The sequence below is a fragment of the Stegostoma tigrinum genome, chromosome 18, assembly GCF_030684315.1.
Source record: "Stegostoma tigrinum isolate sSteTig4 chromosome 18, sSteTig4.hap1, whole genome shotgun sequence".
NCBI classification, from domain to species: Eukaryota; Metazoa; Chordata; class Chondrichthyes; order Orectolobiformes; family Stegostomatidae; genus Stegostoma; species Stegostoma tigrinum.
In genome coordinates this window covers 38,270,435-38,290,426 of record NC_081371.1, presented here as the reverse complement: position 1 = coordinate 38,290,426, position 19,992 = coordinate 38,270,435, and the positions used below count along the sequence as shown (strand labels likewise).

Genomic DNA, 19,992 nt, shown 5'->3' with positions numbered 1-19,992 from the left:
GCATTTTCTGTCGGCTGACAGGAGTCAAAGATCAAACCCAACAGAAGACTCCAGTCGCTGAAGACAACAAGATAGATCCCTGCAGTAATGGACTGTTTAATTATTCATTCCCAGCTCTGAATTTGAACGGACATTCTTGCTCATTTACTTCTACAAATTATTCAAAGCAACGCACACCTGAAACCATCTGTCAGTTGAAAACCCATCAACACACCAGCAATCCCTGGGCAATATACACGTGGAATTGGAAACCACTACTGTTTCAAAGGCATGTCCTAGACAGCAATACAGGTCAACACATCCTCAAGGGATATGCTGTATTCTGAGCACGGTCCTTGACAGTTCATACAGGCCAAGCGGCAGCAGAAAGTTTTGACAATAAAATACTAAATGATCATTTGCTTCCTCACATCTCATTATAATAGCCACTTGAGTGGTAAGAACACCGAAATTGAATTCCACATGCCTTGCTGCAAACTACTGTTAAAGAATAAGAAGTTCACACTTACTACGCAGTTGTTCAGAGGCATAATAGTATACATCTTCATATCCCTCATGATAATCCTCTTCTGGTCTATATTTCTTGCTTTTCCTTCTCCTCGACCTTCTCATTTGTTTCATAAGGTACAAAAATCGGTCCATGCTTACGCTTGTACCTTGTCAACCTGTTCACTGTCGAGGCGTTTAGCGGCAGCGCTACTCAACACAAAAGTGACAGAGCAGAAGTGGGCAACATTAAATAGACTGAAGGTGGTTGCACACTGCAGCCTTTTTCAAACTACAGCTCTCAGAGCCGTTTTAAACAAAGCTGCTAATATCTGTTAGTAAAGGCCAAGACGGCGTTTGAAGATTGAAGCCATCAAACTTAGAGCTGTAAAAAGACTGGAGAAACACCGTCTGACATTGTCCAAAAGGAAAGAACAAAGTTCAAATGAACTACTGACGGTGAGGGCAAGGAATCCCAATGCTTGGATTGCACTATCCAATCCCTCTCCTACTTATTTCATCACTCAGGGGGTGGGGGCGTGCATGCATTAATTTCTACCGACTGCACCAAAATAAAAAAAGAGATCAAACGTTACTCAACTTAATAATTAAGTCCTTCCACTTCACGCACACAGTGAAGCACACAGGATGCTGAGTAGCGGCTGACTTCATCTGCCAAAAGAGGGTTTTACAGTGGGAGAACACCACACACACAGCGAGCGAGCTAAATGGTTCAATCCACTCAGCACACTCGCAGCCAAGTGTCAATGTGTTAATTACAGCGGTAAGGAAGCTCAGCAGCTGTTTAAACTGACACCTTAGCTCTCTGGACGGTTGTGTTCAAATTGCGATTTGTTTTCAATGTTCAAGGTATTACCATGAAACCACAACATGTTCATCAGCAGTGGGAAGACAATTAGAGGTGGTTCAGGATACTTGAGTGTTTGATCTTTCAACCGAGTTTCCAAGCAACAGACAGACAGACACACACACACACACACACACACACACACACACAGAGTCAAGGACAATAGATTCTTACTGTTTAGATTCTCAGCAGCGTGAACGGATTAATTTTTTTGGGGGAGGAAGAGGTGGTTAACAGTCTAGACAAAAGTTAAATGCTGATTTTTTTTAGTAAAAGCACAAATCGCTTCAGGATAACACATTAATTACATATTCACAGATAAGGTAGGAATCTGTAAGGAATGCAAAATAAAATTACATTCCTTTGTCAGTCAGTAAGGCATCGTTTGCATAGAGTCGTCAAACAGTGATTTTAGTGCAGTCCTTTGTTTTACTGACCCGAGACTTCCAGCAGCCGGAGGTTTCGGATTGCAGTTAATCAAACCATTTCTCAATGAGGATTGCTGAGTGGGGTATTCTGTTCTGCTGTGAACAAGATTTTCTTCGATCTAAGTCAACCAGCAAGTCATTTCATCTTCAAATGAAATGTACTTTGAAGTCACCCTGAGGATCAAGTACCTAGTTTCTTTTTGACATGGCAGCTAAATTTTGATCCTTTGCTTTTTTTGTGAAAAGGAACATGACACACTAGGGAATCAGGAGGAGTTATAAAATTATTTCTAAATTACATTTGAATAGAAATGCTAGTTTTGAGAGACTGTCTAAAGTTATTTCAAAACAACTTGTATACAACCAAAAATCGATTTAATTAAACTATAAATATATTAAATTTTATTGTTGCCAAATGTGGTAACACGGCTATGTTGTTGGTCTAATAATTCAAAGGGCTGGGTCCTATTGTCATGGAGTCACGAAGCACTGAAACTGGCCCTTTGGTCCAACTTATCCATGTCGACCAAGTTTCCCAAACTATGCTAGTCCGATGGGCCACCTTCCTCTAAACCTTTCCTATTCATGTGCTTTGTCTTTTAAATGTTGTAACTATACCTGCATCTACCACTTCCTCTAGCACTTCGTTCAACCTGTGAACTACTCTGTGTGACTAAGTTGCCCCTCAGATCCCTTTTAAGTCTTTCTCCTCTCACCTTTAAACTATGCCCTCTAGTTGTGATGTTCCCGACTCTTGAGAAAAGAACTTTGCCATTCACCTTATCTATGCGCCTCATGATGTAATAAACCTCTATAAGATCACTCCTCAATATCCTACGCTCCAGTGAAAACAAAATCACAGCCTATTCCAGTGGTTAGCACTGCCGCCTCACAGCGCCAGGGACCCGGGTTCGATTCCAGCCTCGGGCGACTGTCTGTGCGGAGTTTGCACATTCTCCCCGTGTCTGCGTTGGTTTTCGCCGGTTTCCTCCCACAGTCCAAAGATATGCAGGCTGGGTGGACTGGCCATGCTAAATTGCCTGAATTGTTCAGGGAGGTGTAGATTAAGTGGGTTATAGGGGATGGGTCTGGGTGGGATGCTCTGAGGTTCGATGTGGACTTTTTGGGCCGAAGGGCCTGTTTCCACACTGTAGGGATTCTAATGATTCTATCCAACCTAGCCTTATAACTCAAAGCACTCCAGTTCCGGGCACAACCTCCATAAAATCTTCTCTCTGCATCTTCTCCAATTTAATAAAATACTTCCTACAGCAGGGCAACCAGAACTACACACAGTACTCCAAAAGTTAATTCTCCAATGTCCTCTACAATCTCAACATGGATGTCCCAACTCCTATTCTCAATGGTCTCAGCGATGAAGGCAAGCATACCAAATACCTTCTTTATCATCCTGTCTACCTGTGATGCTACTTTCAAAGAACAATGTACCTGACCCCCTAGGTCTCTGTTTGGCAACGTGACCCAGAGCCCTACCATTAACTGTACAAGTGTGCCCTTGTTTGGCTTATCAAAATGCAACGCCTCCCATTTATCCAAATCAAAGTTTATCTGCCATTGGCCCAAGTGATCAAGATCTCTTTGTAATCTTAGATACCTTCTTCCCCATCCATTACAGCACCAATTTTGGTGCGATTCTCGGAACACAAGTTCATATTCCAACCCAGTAGTTGTAAAGTTTATATTCCCTTCACTAAATGAATTAGAACGAAAAGTTAGAGTAATGGGGACTGTGTGATTCCAGTGGACAATCATGGTAATATCTTTTCTTGAAGGAGACCTTCTGATCTTACCCTGTCTAACCTAAGCAACTCTGAATGTGCTATGAAATGGTGGGAATGTGCAGGTGCATGTGAAATTTAAAAGTGAATAAATGGTTGGCATCAACACCGCATGACATTCAGACCTGACCCTGCAAAAGCACAAGATAATAAAATGTGAGGCTGGATGAACACAGCAGGCCAAGCAGCATCTCAGGAGCACAAAAGCTGACGTTTCGGGCCTGGACCCTTCATCAGAGAGGGGGATGGGGGGAGGGAACTGGAATAAATAGGGAGAGAGGGGGAGGCGGACCGAAGATGGAGAGTAAAGAAGATAGGTGGAGAGGGTGTAGGTGGGGAGGTAGGGAGGGGATAGGTCAGTCCAGGGAAGACGGACAGGTCAAGGAGGTGGGATGAGGTTAGTAGGTAGCTGGGGGTGCGGCTTGGGGTGGGAGGAAGGGATGGGTGAGAGGAAGAACCGGTTAGGGAGGCAGAGACAGGTTGGACTGGTTTTGGGATGCAGTGGGTGGGGGGGAAGGGCTGGGCTGGTTGTGTGGTGCAGTGGGGGGAGGGGATGAACTGGGCTGGTTTAGGGATGCAGTGGGGGAAGGGGAGATTTTGAAACTGGTGAAGTCCACATTGATACCATATGGCTGCAGGGTTCCCAGGCGGAATATGAGTTGCTGTTCCTGCAACCTTCGGGTGGCATCATTGTGGCAGTGCAGGAGGCCCATGATGGACATGTCGATGTAGAGGTCAGTACGCCATACTACCACTGCGCCACCCTTGTCTGTCAGTGGTAGTATGGCGTACTGACCTCTACATCGACATGTCCATCATGGGCCTCCTGCACTGCCACAATGATGCCACCCGAAGGTTGCAGGAACAGCAACTCATATTCCGCCTGGGAACCCTGCAGCCATATGGTATCAATGTGGACTTCACCAGTTTCAAAATCTCCCCTTCCCCCACTGCATCCCTAAACCAGCCCAGTTCATCCCCTCCCCCCACTGCACCACACAACCAGCCCAGCCCTTCCCCCCAACCCACTGCATCCCAAAACCAGTCCAACCTGTCTCTGCCTCCCTAACCGGTTCTTCCTCTCACCCATCCCTTCCTCCCACCCCTAGCCGCACCCCCAGCTACCTACTAACCTCATCCCACCTCCTTGACCTGTCCGTCTTCCCTGGACTGACCTATCCCCTCCCTACCTCCCCACCTACACCCTCTCCACCTATCTTCTTTACTCTCCATCTTCGGTCCGCCTCCCCCTCTCTCCCTATTTATTCCAGTTCCCTCCCCCCATCCCCCTCTCTGATGAAGGGTCCAGGCCCGAAACGTCAGCTTTTGTGCTCCTGAGATGCTGCTTGGCCTGCTGTGTTCATCCAGCCTCACATTTTATTATCTTGGAATCTCCAGCATCTGCAGTTCCCATTACCCCTGCAAAAGCACAAAATTGTTTCAGCGCAGAAAAACACCATTCATCTCATTATGTCTGCACCAGCTCTCTGAATGGGCATTATGACTTCGTGCTATTCTCCTCTCTGTTCCCTTTAACCCTGTACATTGTTTGTATTCAAACTAACCATTACCTCATGCCCGCTTGCATATTTTTAATTGAACTTTTCCCCAATCAAACTTCCAGGCAGTACATTTCAGATCCCGACTGCTCAAGATTGTGAAAAAGTCTTTGTGAAAAAGGCAAAAACAAAGTCCATTAAATACTTGCCCTCTTGTTCTTCACCTTTAACAACTGGGAACAATTTCTTCATGTCTGCTTTGTCCAAGCTTTTCAGGATTTTGAAAATTTCTATAAACTCTCCTCTGAGCCTTCCCTTCTTCAAAGAAAACAGTCCCAACTGCTCTAATCTATCTTCATAAACTGAAGTTTCTCATTCCTGGAGCTGTCCTTGTAAACCTCTTTGGCAGTCTCCCCAGTGTGTTCATATTCTTCTTAAAGTGGGCCTTCCAGAACTATAAAATACTCCAGTTGATATCTAACTTGAGTTGTATACATATTCGGCATAACTTCCTTGCTGTTGTGCCTAACCCCACAATAAATTCTAGGATACTGTACATTTTATTAACTGCCATTTATGGCTGTCTTGCCATCTTATACACATATACACCTCAGTCACACTACTCCTGCACATCCTTCAAAATATTGGACTTACAGTTTACAATGATTCCAAGTTTTGTATCATTTTACAACTTTGAAATTGCCACCTGTACAGCAAAGTCTCCCTGGGGACTCGGGTGCAAACCTTGATCCAGCCCAACAAATATCGATTAAACATTACTCTGTGTTCCAACACTTGGCTAATTTTGTATCCATTCTCCTACTGCCCTCTTATTCTAAGTGCTATAATTTTGGTTTCCAGTTTGTTGTGTGGTAATGTATCAAATGTCTTTTGGCAATCCACATTTACCACATCAACAACATCACCGTCATCAGCCTCTCTTATCCCTTCAAGAAATGCAGAAATTTAATTAAACACTATTCTATCCTAAGAAATTCATGCTGAATCTCCTCGAGTGACCCATACTGGTCCATGTGGTACTATTTCTATTGCAAATTCCCTTAATATAGCGGTCGAACCTGGAGCACACTGATTTCGCTAAAGGACAAAAGGCTTAGAGGGTATTAAAACAGAAAATCTTTCACTCAGAAAATAGTGGATATCTAGAATTCAATGCCTGAAATGGTGATGCAGGCAGTAGCCACGACAAGGTTTAAGAATCATTTAGATTCAATAAGAATCATTTGAAACAACAATGTATAAAGCTATGGGTTACGTGCTGAGAAATGGGAGTAATGGTAGATCAGTGCTTGATGACCAATGTGAACATTTCTGTTCTACACATTCTAGCACTCAGATTCCCCAGCATTGAAGTTAAGCAGACCTGTCTGTAATTACCAGGATTATCCTAACTCACCTTTGGGAAGAATGGTGTCACGTTTACAACACAAAGTGCCAGAGAAACTGAACAGGTCAGGCAGCATTAGTAGAGAGAGAAACAAGTTGATGTTGAGTCCAATGACTCTTCAGCAGATGGAGTCAGAAGGTTTGCAATTTGCTAGTCGTCTGCACCGTCATTGACTTTAAGACAGTTCGGAGAATTATGGCCTGCTCACGTGTCCAAGACAACCATCTCAAAAGAATATTCATGCAACAATTGAATAGTGTATGAATCATAGCTTTCAGCTATTGCCCTAGAATCCTTCCCAGCATCCCCCCATATGTCCCATTGGCAGGACAGACCTGCTCTTCTCAACAGGAGATGAAACAGTAACTAAATCTTCATAATGTCTGGCACAGCTGAAAGCTCAAGGCAATGGCATGAGAAACCTTTTGCTGATTACTATTTACCTCCCTCCCGCTGTTATTGTGTAATTTCCTCCATGTTTAAAATGGTGAGAGAATCTCATTGAAACAGTCAAGGTTCTGAAAGGACTGGGCATTGTGGGTACCAAGAGATTACTTCCCCTGCTTGGACAAAAGGGACACTGTCCAAGGTTAAAAGGTAACTCACAGAGACTCTTGTGGCACAGCGGCAGTTTACCTAACTTTAAGCTATGAGGCCAAGATTCAAGTCCCGCCTGCTACAGAGGTGGGTAATCTCTGAATGGATTGATTAGAAAATATCCGAAAGGGCACTCGTGTTGATTGGAGAGGAGAACTTCCTTTCCTCAAAGAGTTGTCAATTTTGAGAATTCTCTGCTCCAGAAGATTGTAGTAGTACCTTCAGGTTTATATATTCAAAATGGGAAAGACATATCCTTGGTCCTTCCAATTATCAAGATATGGGCAGGAAAGTGAAATTGAGCTTGAAGAACAGTTATCATTTAAATAATGGAGGCAGCTTGTTGGCTGTAGGACCTACTTCTACAATTATTTCCTATGTTGGACACCATTGGAAGAAGCACTGAAAGCAACAAGAACAACAGTACATTTAAGTCATCATTGGACAAGCATATGGACGTACATGGAATAGTGTACATTAGATGGGCTTCAGATTGGTATGACAGGTCGGCACAACATCGAGGACCGAAGGGCCTGTACTGTGCTGTAATGTTCCATGTTCTACGTTCAAAGAAATGTTCAAAGGTTACCGCTGGTGAGCTGGCCAAGTGCTGAAGGACATATCTGCCAGTCTAAGTCTGCAGCATATGGTGAGAGAACCAATTAAATCAACTAGACGTGTCCTCACCAATCTACCATCAGAGATGCATCCTTTTGACACACTGTATGGCACTACCACTACGATAAATGGGATAGGTTCACGACAGACCTACAGCTCATAATAGGTCTATCATACTATGATGGGAGCCATCAGCATCAGCAGCATTGAATTCAAATAGAATGAAAAACTACATGACTTCAGTTATTTCTCTACTATTTTCACCGGACCAGGACTTCAACCTTGTTCAACAAGGGCGGTAGGAGCACAGCATGCCAGGAGAATCGCCAAAAATTCCAAAAAATGTGACGCCAACCTGGTGAAGCGACAATACACAACTACATATAGATATAAACAATATAGTATAGACTGAGCTCATTGAGTCAGAGAAATCTCACACGAAAACCAATCGCTCAGTCCAACTTGTCCACGCTGACCAGATATTCGAAGTTAATCTAGCCCCTTTTGCGAGCATTTGGCCTGTATTTCTCACCTTTCTTATTCATGCACCCGTCCAGATGCCCTTTAAATGTTGTAATTGTACCAGCCTTCACCAATTCCTCTAGCAGCTCATTCCGTACACACGCCAGTAAAAGTTGCCCCTTAGGCCCCTTTTTAAATCATTCCCCTCTCAGCTTAAACCTGTGCCCTCTAGTTTTTGAACTCCCCTACCCTGAAAGTGAGCAAGTGATGCCAGAGACCAACAGATTAAAATTGTCAATGTTGAGTGGCCAGTGTACGAATGAAAAGTCAAGGCTACATTGCAACCTTCTTCTGTCAGAGTGGATGACTATCTGGGATCATAACACATAAATGTTATTTGCTGTTTATCAGCTAAAGTCTGAATGTTGTTGAGGCCCTGCTGCATGCAAGCGTAGATGATTTCATTTTGTGAGGAACTACAAAAAGACCTAAGAGTTTGCAATCATCAACGAACAGGTCTCTTTCTGATCTATCAATGAGGTGAATGGATTTGAAGCCAGGTCCTCAGATCATTAGAGATAATAAAATGTGAGGCTGGATGATCACAGCAGGCCCAGCAGCATCTCAGGAGAACAAAAGCTGACGTTTCGGGCCTAGACCCTTCATCAGAGAGGGGGATGGGGTGAGGGAACTAGAATAAATAGGGAGAGAGGCGGAGGCGGACCGAAGATGGAGAGAAAAGAAGATAGGTGGAGAGGAGAGTATAGGTGGGGAGGTAGGGAGGGGATAAGTCAGTCCAGGGAAGACGGACAGGTTAAGGAGGTGGGATGAGGTTAGTAGGTAGGAAATGGAGGTGCGGCTTGGGGTGGGAGGAAGGGATGGGTGAGAGGAAGAACAGGTTAGGGAAGCAGAGACAGGTTGGACTGGTTTTGGGATGCAGTGGGTGGATGGGAAGAGCTGGGCTGGTTGTGTGGTGCAGTTGGGGGAGGGGACGAACTGGGCTGGTTTTGGGATGCAGTGGGGGAAGGGGAGATTTTGAAGCCGGTGAAGTCCACATTGATACCATTGGGCTGCAGGGTTCCCAAGCAGAATATGAGTTGCTGTTCCTGCAACCTTCGGGTGGCATCATTGTGGCACTGCAGGAGACCCATGATGGACATGTCATCTAAAGAATAGGAGGGGGAGTGGAAATGGTTTGCGACTGGGAGGTGCAGTTGTTTATTGCGAACCGAGCAGAGGTGTTCTGCAAAGCGGTCCCCAAGCCTCCGCTTGGTTTCCCCAATGTAGAGGAAGCCACACCGGGTACAATGGAGGCAGTATACCACATTGGCAGATGTGCAGGTGAACCTCTGCTTAATATGGAAAGTCATCTTGGGGCCTGGGATAGGGGTGAGGGAGGAGGTGTGGGGGCAAGTGTAGCATTTCCTGCGGTTGCAGGGGAAGGTGCCGGGTGTGGTGGGGTTGGAGGGCAGTGTGGAGCGAACGAGGGAGTCACGGAGAGAGTGGTCTCTCCAGAAAGCAGACAAAGGGTGGGGAATGAAAAGTGTCTTGGGTGGTGGGGTCGGATTGTAGATGGCTGAAGTGTCGGAGGATGATGCGTTGTATCCGGAGGTTGGTGGGGTGGTGTGCGAGAACGAGCGGGCTCCTCTTGGGGCGGTTGTGGCGGGGGCGGGGTGTGAGGGATGTGTTGCGGGAAATGCGGGAGACGCAGTCAAGGGCGTTCTCGACCACTGCGGGGGGAAAGTTGCGGTCCTTGAAGAACTTGGACATCTGGGATGTGCGGGAGTGGAATGCCTCATCGTGGGAGCAGATGCGGCGGAGGCGGAGGTATTGGGAATAGAGGATGGAATTTTTGCAGGAGGGTGGGTGGGAGGAGGTGTATTCTCAGTAGCTGTGGGAGATGGTGGGCTTGAAATGGACATCAGTTACAGCTGGTTGCCCGAGATGGAGGCTGAGAGGTCCAGGAAGGTGAGGGATGTGCTGGAGATGGCCCAAGTGAACTGAAGGTTGGGGTGGAAGGTGTTGGTGAAGGGGATGAACTGTTCGAGCTCCTCTGTGGAGCAAGAGGTGGCGCCGATGCAGTGATCAACGTAACGGAGGAAGAGGTGGGGTTTGGGGCCTGTGTAGGTGCGGAAGAGGGACTGTTCCATGTAACCTACAAAGAGGCAGGCATAGCTGGGATCCATGCGGGTGCCCACGGTCACCCCCTTTGTCTGTAGGAAGTGGGAGGAATCGAAAGAGAAGTTGCTGACGGTGAGGACGAGTTCGGCTCGGCGGATGATGGTGTCGGTGGAGGGGGACTGGTCGGGCCTGCGGGACAGGAAGAAGCGGAGGGCCTTGAGGCCATCTGCATGCGGAATACAGGTGTATAGGGACTGGACGTCCATGGTGAAAATGAGGTGTTGGTGGCCAGGGAATTGGAAGTCCTGGAGGAGGTGGAGGGCGTGGGTGGTGTCACGGACGTAGGTAGGGAGTTCCTGGACCAAAGGGGAGAAAATGGAGTCCAGATAGGTGGAGATGAGTTCAGTGGGGCAGGAGCAGGCTGAGACAATGGGTAGACCAGGGCAGGCAGGTTTGTGGATTTTTGGAAGGAGATAGAAACGGGCCGCGCAGGGTTGGGGAACAATGAGGTTGGAGGCTGTGGGTGGGAGGTCTCCTGAGGTGATGAGGTGATGAGGTCATGAATGGTGTTGGAGATGATGGTTTGGTGCTCGGGGTGGGGTCATGATCGAGGGGGCAGTAGAAGATGGTGTCGGAGAGTTGGCGTTTGGCCTTCTTCAAGGACCGCAACTTTCCCCCCACAGTGGTCGAGAATGCCCTTGACCGCATCTCCCGCATTTCCCGCAACACATCCCTCACACCCCACCCCCGCCACAACCGCCCCAAGAGGATCCCCCTCGTTCTCACACACCACCCCACCAACTTCCGGATACAACGCATCATCCTCCGACACTACCGCCATTTACAATCCGACCCCACCACCCAAGACATTTTTCCATCCCCTCCCCTGTCAGCTTTCCGGAGTGACCACTCTCTCAGTGACTCCCTCGTTCGCTCCACACTGCCCTCCAACCCCACCACACCCGGCACCTTCCCCTGCAACCTCAGGAAATGCTACACTTGCCCCCACACCTCCTCCCTCACCCCTATCCCAGGCCCCAAGATGACTTTCCATATTAAGCAGAGGTTCACCTGCACATCTGCCAATGTGGTATACTGCCTCCATTGTACCCGGTGTGGCTTCCTCTACATTGGGGAAACCAAGCGGAGGCTTGGGGACCGCTTTGCAGAACACCTCTGCTCGGTTCGCAATAAACAACTGCACCTCCCAGTCGTGAACCATTTCCACTCCCCCTCCCATTCTTTAGATGACATGTCCATCATGGGCCTCCTGCAGTGCCACAATGATGCCACCCGAAGGTTGCAAGAACAGCAACTCCTATTCCGCTTGGGAACCCTGCAGCTCAATCGTATCAATGTGGACTTCACCGGCTTCAAAATCTCCCCTTCCCCCACTGCATCCCAAAACCAGCCCAGCTCATCCCCTCCCCCAACTGCACCACACAACCAGCCCAGCTCTTCCCATCCACCCACTGCATCCCAAAACCAGTCCAACCTGTCTCTGCTTCCCTAACCTGTTCTTCCTCTCACCCATCCCTTCCTCCCACCCCAAGCCACACCTCCATCTCCTCCCTTCTAACCTCATCCCACCTCCTTGACCTGTCCGTCTTCCCTGGACTGACCTATCCCCTCGCTACCTCCCCACCTATACTCTCCTCTCCACCTATCTTCCTTTCTCTCCACCTTCGCTCCGCCTCCCCCTCTCACTATTTATTCCAGAACCGTCACCCCATCCCCCTCTCTGATGACGGGTCTAGGCCCGAAACATCTGCTTTTGTGCTCCTGAGATGCTGCTGGGCCTGCTGTGTTCATCCAGCCTCACATTTTATTATCTTGGATTCTCCAGCATCTGCAGTTCCCATTATCACATCCTCAGATCATTACTTGGGTCCAACAATAATACCACGAGGCTATCACTTTCCTAACCTGCCTCAACCACCCTCCCAGGCAGTGCATTTGAGACCCCACCACTCAGTGGATAAAAACTTTTTCCTGAAGTCCCCTCTAAACCTCATACCTTTCACTTGAGAAGCATGCCCCCTTGATCTTGATCCTTTAACAAAGGGGAACAGCTGATTTCTATTCACCCTGTCCCTGCCTCTCAAGGAGGTGTCTCCTCAACCTCCTTCACTCCAAACTGAACAACCTGAGCTTATCCAGTCTCTCCTCACAGTTGGATGCTCCATCTCAGGCAACATCCTGATGAATCTCCCCGAGCCCCCTCCTTTGCAATCACATCCCTTCTGTCGTGCCGAGACCAGATCTGCACACAGTACTTCAGCTGTGGTCTAACCAAAGTTCTGCACAGCACCAACATTTGTGAATCATCCACACATATTTTGACTGCAACAACAGATTATCTTCTGAAATAAGTAATTCACCTTCCAATATCCTAAAGCCTGCCTTGCACCAGCAAAACATGGAGCATCGTGGAATATTCTCCACTTCCTGCACCAGTGCCACTCCCACAACAGTGAAGAAACTTGATACTATCCAGGAAAACAGGAATCTGCTCGAATATCACCTCATCCAGCAACTTAAACTGTTATTCCTCCTACTTTTTTGATTACAGTTTATACTCCCTATCTTATACTGCTGGGATGCTTGGCAGCACCTACTAAAGCCAAGAAACGTCAAGTGCCTGAGGTGTGTGAGAACATTCCTACCTTCATCTTGATAGATTGTCACTGGCTTAAAATCCTGAAACTCCTTCCCTAATAGCTGACTGGAAACGTCTTCAGAAGCCCAGCAGCATTACACGAAGGCAGCACGCTAGGGCCCGGGATATGGGGGTACACCAGGGTCCAATAACCTGGGCCCTGAACTGTAGAGGTACATTATGCTCGGTTAAAAGCCTGTGCCAAGAGCAGCACCAAGGCAGTAATTCCTGTCTCTGACCCTGAAACTCAATACCACTTTTGCAAGCAAATGGTGATGGACAATAAAATGCTACCCTTGCCAACAGGGCCAAAATCTCACAAATTTATAAAATTAATATTTACAAAGATTTCATGTGTAAATTCCAATCAAAAAAAAGTCAGCCGAAATCCTGATCACATTTCTTAGGAAGATGTGAAGATTTTAATGAAATATAAATTTCAAATGCATTATTTGAACAGAGGTAATCCATCTTTTTCAGTGTTTAAATAATTGCTGTAAATCTATAAGTAAAACCAAGTAACACTTCTAAGTTTCATTTCACGCTTGGTGAGCAAACATTAACTAACTACTGACACTGTCAGTCTCATCTTTTTTATCTGAAATCTAAGGGACAACATTATGCTTTTGACCTTGGATTTCTTTACAGATGGATGGTCTGGTTACTTTTACAAACTACAAGAAATTATTGTTCAATCCTATCAGTATTGACTAACGTTTTACTCCAGAAGGCCTTTCTATTCCTTGCTGAAGCTATGAGATGGAGGATTTACATTCAGTAGCTTATTTTACAACAAATTGCTGTATCAAAATGTGATAATAATGGTAAACTCCCCAATGTAAGAAAGTTAAAAATAAACCAGTTTATTCATTTCTTCTGTTAAAGCAATGTAAAGTAATTATTCTTCTGCTTATTGAATGGCAATTTCTTATTAATAAGACACAAAGCAGCAAAAGAATGGTACTGCATAGTTATTGAACGCTCTATAGGGAATATCATGTTTAAGATTTGGCCTTAACAGTCAAGGCTAATCACAATGCTATACATTTTATATCGCAGTTTAGTAAATAAATATCCTACAACAACGCAAAAAGGAATAGCAATAAGTTGATGGCAAGACAAAGGGGGGAGGTGGGATAGGATAAACAATATTCTTTTTAAACATGTGCTTTTGTAACAAGAAAATGAAAAAGTGGTGGGATTTAGGGACAGGATGCAACTCAGCATGACACCCAGTTGTGGGGCGAAGGGATAGGGTTTTGTGCAAACACTCAATTAAAAGTATGGCATTCAAGGGGAAGGATCGTCACACTCAAGTTAGTTACATTTAAAGATTTAAATACACAGAATGAAAATTTTACATGACAAGGGATTGGTGAACCAAGTACCAAAGCAAGTCAGGGACAATAGAAATGATGGGAGACCAGGACTTGTTGCAGGGTAGGATAGGAGCAGCACAATTTTAGATAACCTGATGTTTATGGAACGAGCACACTCTCATTCTCATCCTCCTACAAATGCATGTTTGCTTTCTGTCTCTGCTTCCATCGGTGGCATTTCAACCAAGTTGGATTACAACAATATCATATTGTAACCCCCAGCTTTCACTTGCCAAGAAACAATGTACGTTCCAAATGAAATCAGGATCCACTGACACAGAAACTGAGAAGACTAATGTCTAAACAGCTTGCAAAGAACACAATTAATGCACCAATATACTGCTCAAGGACAATTTAATTCCATTTAGGTGTAATTTTCAACCAAATAGTTGCACAAGGGTATACTTTTCAAAGGAAATATTTCACTTGATCTAATTAACATTAAACAAACAGGGTATTTTGAAAGTTAATGGGTAAACTGTCGTGTAACACAATTATAGTAAATTTTCAATTAAGTGGAATAGCAACATGGATATAAAATGGGACACACAATAGTAAACAGAGTGCAGTTGTGAAAGGTCATTTAAAAAACTGCAGTGTAATGTATGGTAATGTACCAGGATCAGCATTTGGATTACAGCACTTATTGATATAAATTTCAGTGAATTACATTGCATATGCAATGCAAAACCAGGTTATTGGTCAAGGCGGTTAGAATGGCATTTATGTTCAACTCAAGTTTCCTTCCATTCCTTTGTCACCAAAAAGTCACCTAACCAACTAGTTGACATGAGATACTTCGGTGACAAAGGAATGGAAGGAGACTCGAGTCTTCTCCCTTATGTACTTATCCAGTATCCCCTTCAATCTATCCACTCTGCTCACCTCAACCACTCTCTGCGATGGGGAGTTCCACATTCTCTCCACTCTCTGGGCAATGACATTCCTTCTGAATTCCTGATTTATTTTCTTCAAGGCTATCTGATATTGGTGGTCTTTAGTTTTTGTTGTTCCACACAAGTGGAGACTATAGAAACGGTCTACTCCTTCAAAAGTCTTTGAAAGGCAAGCTAGGTGATCACTTTTCAGGAGCAGACAGATTGTTTTTTCCCTGATGGATACAACCTCACATTCTGGTATCATCAGTGGAATTATTTTCCTCGCCAAGTTCAGAGCCTAGATATTGTTTTTATAGGAGACTTGAACAGAATGCAGTATTCCAGGTATGGTTCAACCAACACTTCATAGGATCGTGTTAAAATAAAAAAGGGACCCAAAAGCATTGGGAGTTGAGATAAATAGTCTTCTAACCAAAGTCCATGCACTAACTTGGTATCAACAAATTGGAAAGGGAGTTCAGCTCTCCTCTTTCAAAACTCCCCTCAAGACAGTCACAACAAATCTAGGTAATGAGTTTCAAGGAAAAGAGCATCTCATAATAAAGGAAAAATAAAGACTACACAAGATATAATTTCTTACAGTCCTTGAGACATTAGATTTTCATCTTGTCAACACAGATGTTTATTTGTTGACTGGTATCTGCATCAGTGGCAGAGTTTGTAGATATTCGAGCCCTTGGTGATTAATTGTTTCCCTAGTGTCCTTTTTCACTAGATGTGGTCTTTCAAGATGACATGGGAGGAGGAAACGGAGGAGGCAGGAGAGAGGGAGAGATATGATTTGTCAGTATATTCCCAAGTCTGGCTCCACTGTCTTTCCAAGCTGACGAACTAGTGTGTGAGCCTTCCATCTTTGAATGTGACATTATTACACATTTGAAGCAAAATTCTTAATACTGACTTAATTGTCTAGTTTTCATGTCTTCAGATAAAATGTAATTTTAGTGTAGATGGTTTCATTTATTCCACATCAAGGAACGTCCAGGAAAATAATCTGTGGTCAGCCATTTTATGTTAGTATTTGCCTTTCTTAAACCATGTTGGTCCATGAAAGGTCTCAAGTATCAGGTATCAAGTTAAAACTTGACACCATTAATGTCAAAAAAAAAATTGGTTTACGTTTTCCTTTACCTATCCTTTACATTTGGGGAAGAGTCCAGCAAAGGGAGGATGACTCATGCCAAAATAAAGCGGTTCGTAAAAGAATTCAAAGGGCTTCTATGTTTTACAGCAAAGGCAAACACAAAAGAACATCTACCTATCTTGTGTTTTTATGACTGCTAGTAGATCTTGTACACTTTTAATTTTAGATTTTTTTGCATTTGCACTGCTTTTGCTATCTAGCAGGTCATAGAAAGTTTGGTGCTGTGTTTCTGGAACCACTGGATAGAGAAAAAAAAACTCTGAAATTCATTTTAAACAGGCTGTTTACAACAAGCAAATTTGTACCATTGATGTTTGGACCTAGGACACTCCTGAACTCAGTTGACCAAGGAAGCAGAAACGAAACGAACAATGTGCTGCAAATTTTAAAATGTACCTTGAGATAAATGCTATAAATTTAATAATTATGAACAAATAAGAGTGAGTGAATTAACTTTTCCCCCACAAAGCATTTTCTTTTAAAGGAGATGTATAGATTTTTAGCTGCAAAACAGTAATCTAGACTTCCATGTGTTGGGCTGGAAGAAAATTGATCCTCTTAATTAGAATATTTGTGTCTGCCAAATAACAGAAATTACTGATGAGGCTGATCCAGGTGTCAAGTAGGAAGGGCTCCAAGGAGTTCTTGTGCAAAGAAAAGTGATTCAACTGCACATAAATTCCAACTGGTACAAAGTTATTAAAGCAGATGGACTATGTTGTGTTTGGACACATGTGCCACCTTAATTATTCTAAAAACTGACTTGACAATTCACCTACATAAGCAACATATTTCCTATAGTGATGTTGAAAGATGGCAACAGCTGGACTGAGCCAAAAAATATTTACAAAGTACATTTAAGCTATTAAATGTATAGGATGCCAAATGATTATACAAAGAGAAGTTAAACTATCTAAATTCCTATGTATTGCTAGCTGCTTGTCCAACTGAAACTGGATGGTGAAGGAGTACATGCTTTAACATAAAACAGCCACCAGCGATTTGTGTTAAAACCACTGATGGTGGAGAAAAGGATATTTATAATATTCCCAACATTTTAATTCAAAATAAAACAAAAAGTTATGAAGTCTTAGTACTCAACAACATCGGCCAAGTATTGTATTTACATAGTGGAAATTAATATTGTTTAATACTATTGTGAACAGAATATAAATTGTGTCAATAGTGAGAATCAGACTTAATCAAAGGACATAATTCAAAGTAACAAAGTGTGGAGCTGGATGAACACAGCAGGTCAAGCAGCGTCTCAGGAGCACAAAAGCTGACATTTCGGGCCTAGACCAGATGAAGGGTCTAGGCCCGAAACGTCAGCTTTTGTGCTCGTGAGACGCTGCTTGGCCTGCTGTGTTCATCCAGCTCCACACTTTGTTCTCTTGGATTCTCCAGCATCTGCAGTTCCCATTATCACGGTACATAATTCAAACTTACTCGTTTGCACTATGAAGATTTGAAGGCAAGTGTAATAATTTAGTGATAAACCACGTAATTCATCTTGGCTAATTCAAATGTTCCTAATTCAAATTAAGAATATATGGCACTCTAAAATTTAAACTCAAAAAGGTCAGGCAGGAAATTACATATCAAAAGTGGTTGAATCTACCTGTATTAAATCATTAAATCAGTACTTCCTCATCTGATTTGAAGCATTTTCTGTCAAATGACCAAAAGACTCAGATTATCAAGTGCAGTGTGTTGAGGTAGGGTGGATAAGGAGAGCCTAAAAGTTTTCTCCACCAAATCTCTGAACCGGTTGAAATCAGACTAATACACATATCGATTGAATAGAAAATAAATGTTTTACAATTGAACAGATCGAGATAGCTATTAGCAGTCAGTCAACAAAGTGAACAACTAAATTTCACACTGGTTGTTGGTTACCCTCTGGCTTTAACAGCAAAACATTAAGAGTGTCAACGGAAATGTTTAATTAAATGCAAAATAAACAAGAAAAGGAGCAACAGATAAAGCTTATTGAGCAAAGCACTGGGAAAAAAAACAGCCCACCAATTCTCACTGCATACAGCTCGGTAGCATGAATTTAATTATTTTCCATTGCCCCTTGCTCCCAACTCAAACTGTCTAGTGACACCATACTTGTGTTAAATAGTAATGAAATATACAGTTCTATAATTAAAATGATGCTGGGAGCAGTTAAAACCCCAGGTGACATCAGCAGCAGCAAGCTACAAAATAAAACTGCAAGATAATCTTGGAGTAGACCTGTATACAGTTAAAAAATCTCCCTTGAGTCTTCTCAGCACATGCGTGTTTAATTAAACACGAAAGCAAGCTTGGGAAAAAAAAACTTGAAATATACACCGAATGAAAAATGCTTCAAAATGGAAAGATCATGTTTAATATAATCGATGCCACACTTTGAATTAGGAATGCCCACGCATGCATCAATTTCATGAGTGTCTACAATAGAGTAAAATAAAATGGGTATTTTCTTGCTGGAGATTGACCAACTTCACAGAGCATTTGTGTAGGGAGGCAACTCTGTGCAGTTGAATACAAAGCAGCTTGCCAGTCCACGTGTTATCTTAAGTTTCTTGTTGCTGTTAACTCATGGGCATGTAAAGTTCTCTGGGGGGGATCAAGTAGTGCAGTGGAAGCCGGGGCGTTAAATGTCTTCAAGGCAGAGATTGATTATTCCTTGCGAGATCAAGAATTTAAGGGCTACAGGGAGAGTGAGGGGGAAGTGGAGTTGAAATGCCCATCAGCCATGATTAAATGGCAGAGTGGGTTCGATGGGCCAAATGGCCTTACTTCCACTCCTATGTCTTATGGCCTTAAGTAAATCCCTTTGTCACAACAGACCAGAACTCCAGATTACTTACTGGCATTATGAGCCTTTGGATAAGACATGAGTTCTTTAAAACACAAGGACTACAAGCCAAGCCTGGCTGAGCATGTAACTTTGAAGTTTTAATTTCAGAGTGCAGGAAGATTCCCTTTGTGAACCCCTAGAATGTAACATCTTGAAGCATGCTGAGGAAACTGCAAACAGCAAGACATGCAAGGGCAGAGATGCATGGCCATCCAATTATCTCTTCTTAGCAGCAAAAACATCTACTGTGGATCATGTTCCTGACAGAGGACGTGAGATGAAAGACAGACTCACATTTTACCTTTTTAGGAATATATAGAAGTGGGGTTAAAACATGTTTGCAACACCTGATCAGACAGTGTGTGCAGCCTGACATGCTGTGGAAGGATGACTGTGAAGGTCATTGCTCAAGGGCATCAATTTAACATCCCTGCATTGCAGGTAAAATTAAATATCTATCTCTCTTTTTGAGTTGGGGGTTGGAATTGCTTAACCCTGTCTATTATTCACTCCTTATGTTGTTTGACAAGCAGCTTCACCAGGTTGACACCTCATTTTTAGGTTTGCCAGACACTACTCCTGGCAGGTTCTCTAGGATGCTTCATTGAACTAAGATTGATCCCTTAGTTTGATGGTAATGGTGAAATGGGGGATATGCCAGGCAATGAGATTGCAGATTATGGTTGAGCAAAATTCGGCTGATGATCCATAGCACTTCATGGAGACCAAAGCTTGAGCTGTTAGATTTTGAACAAAATTATCCCATTTAACATA

General features: G+C 43.8%; 1 protein-coding gene across 6 annotated transcripts in view; it reads right to left on the bottom strand.

Moving 5' to 3' along the window:
- The window catches only part of grip1 (glutamate receptor interacting protein 1), a 384,971-nt gene that overhangs the window by 247,895 nt on the left and 117,084 nt on the right, over window positions 1-19,992 (bottom strand). For 3 of the 6 annotated variants that reach the window (XM_048549317.2, XM_048549321.2, XM_048549322.2), the window contains exon 1: window positions 510-974. The exons of 2 other annotated variants lie outside the window; for them this stretch is intronic. In XM_048549317.2, coding sequence (XP_048405274.1) covers window positions 510-642 — 133 coding nt within the window. In that variant the 5' untranslated portion in view covers window positions 643-974. Of the gene's footprint in view, window positions 1-509; window positions 976-19,992 lie in introns of those variants that run through there. One more of the 6 variants, XM_048549314.2, reaches the window with a different exon arrangement.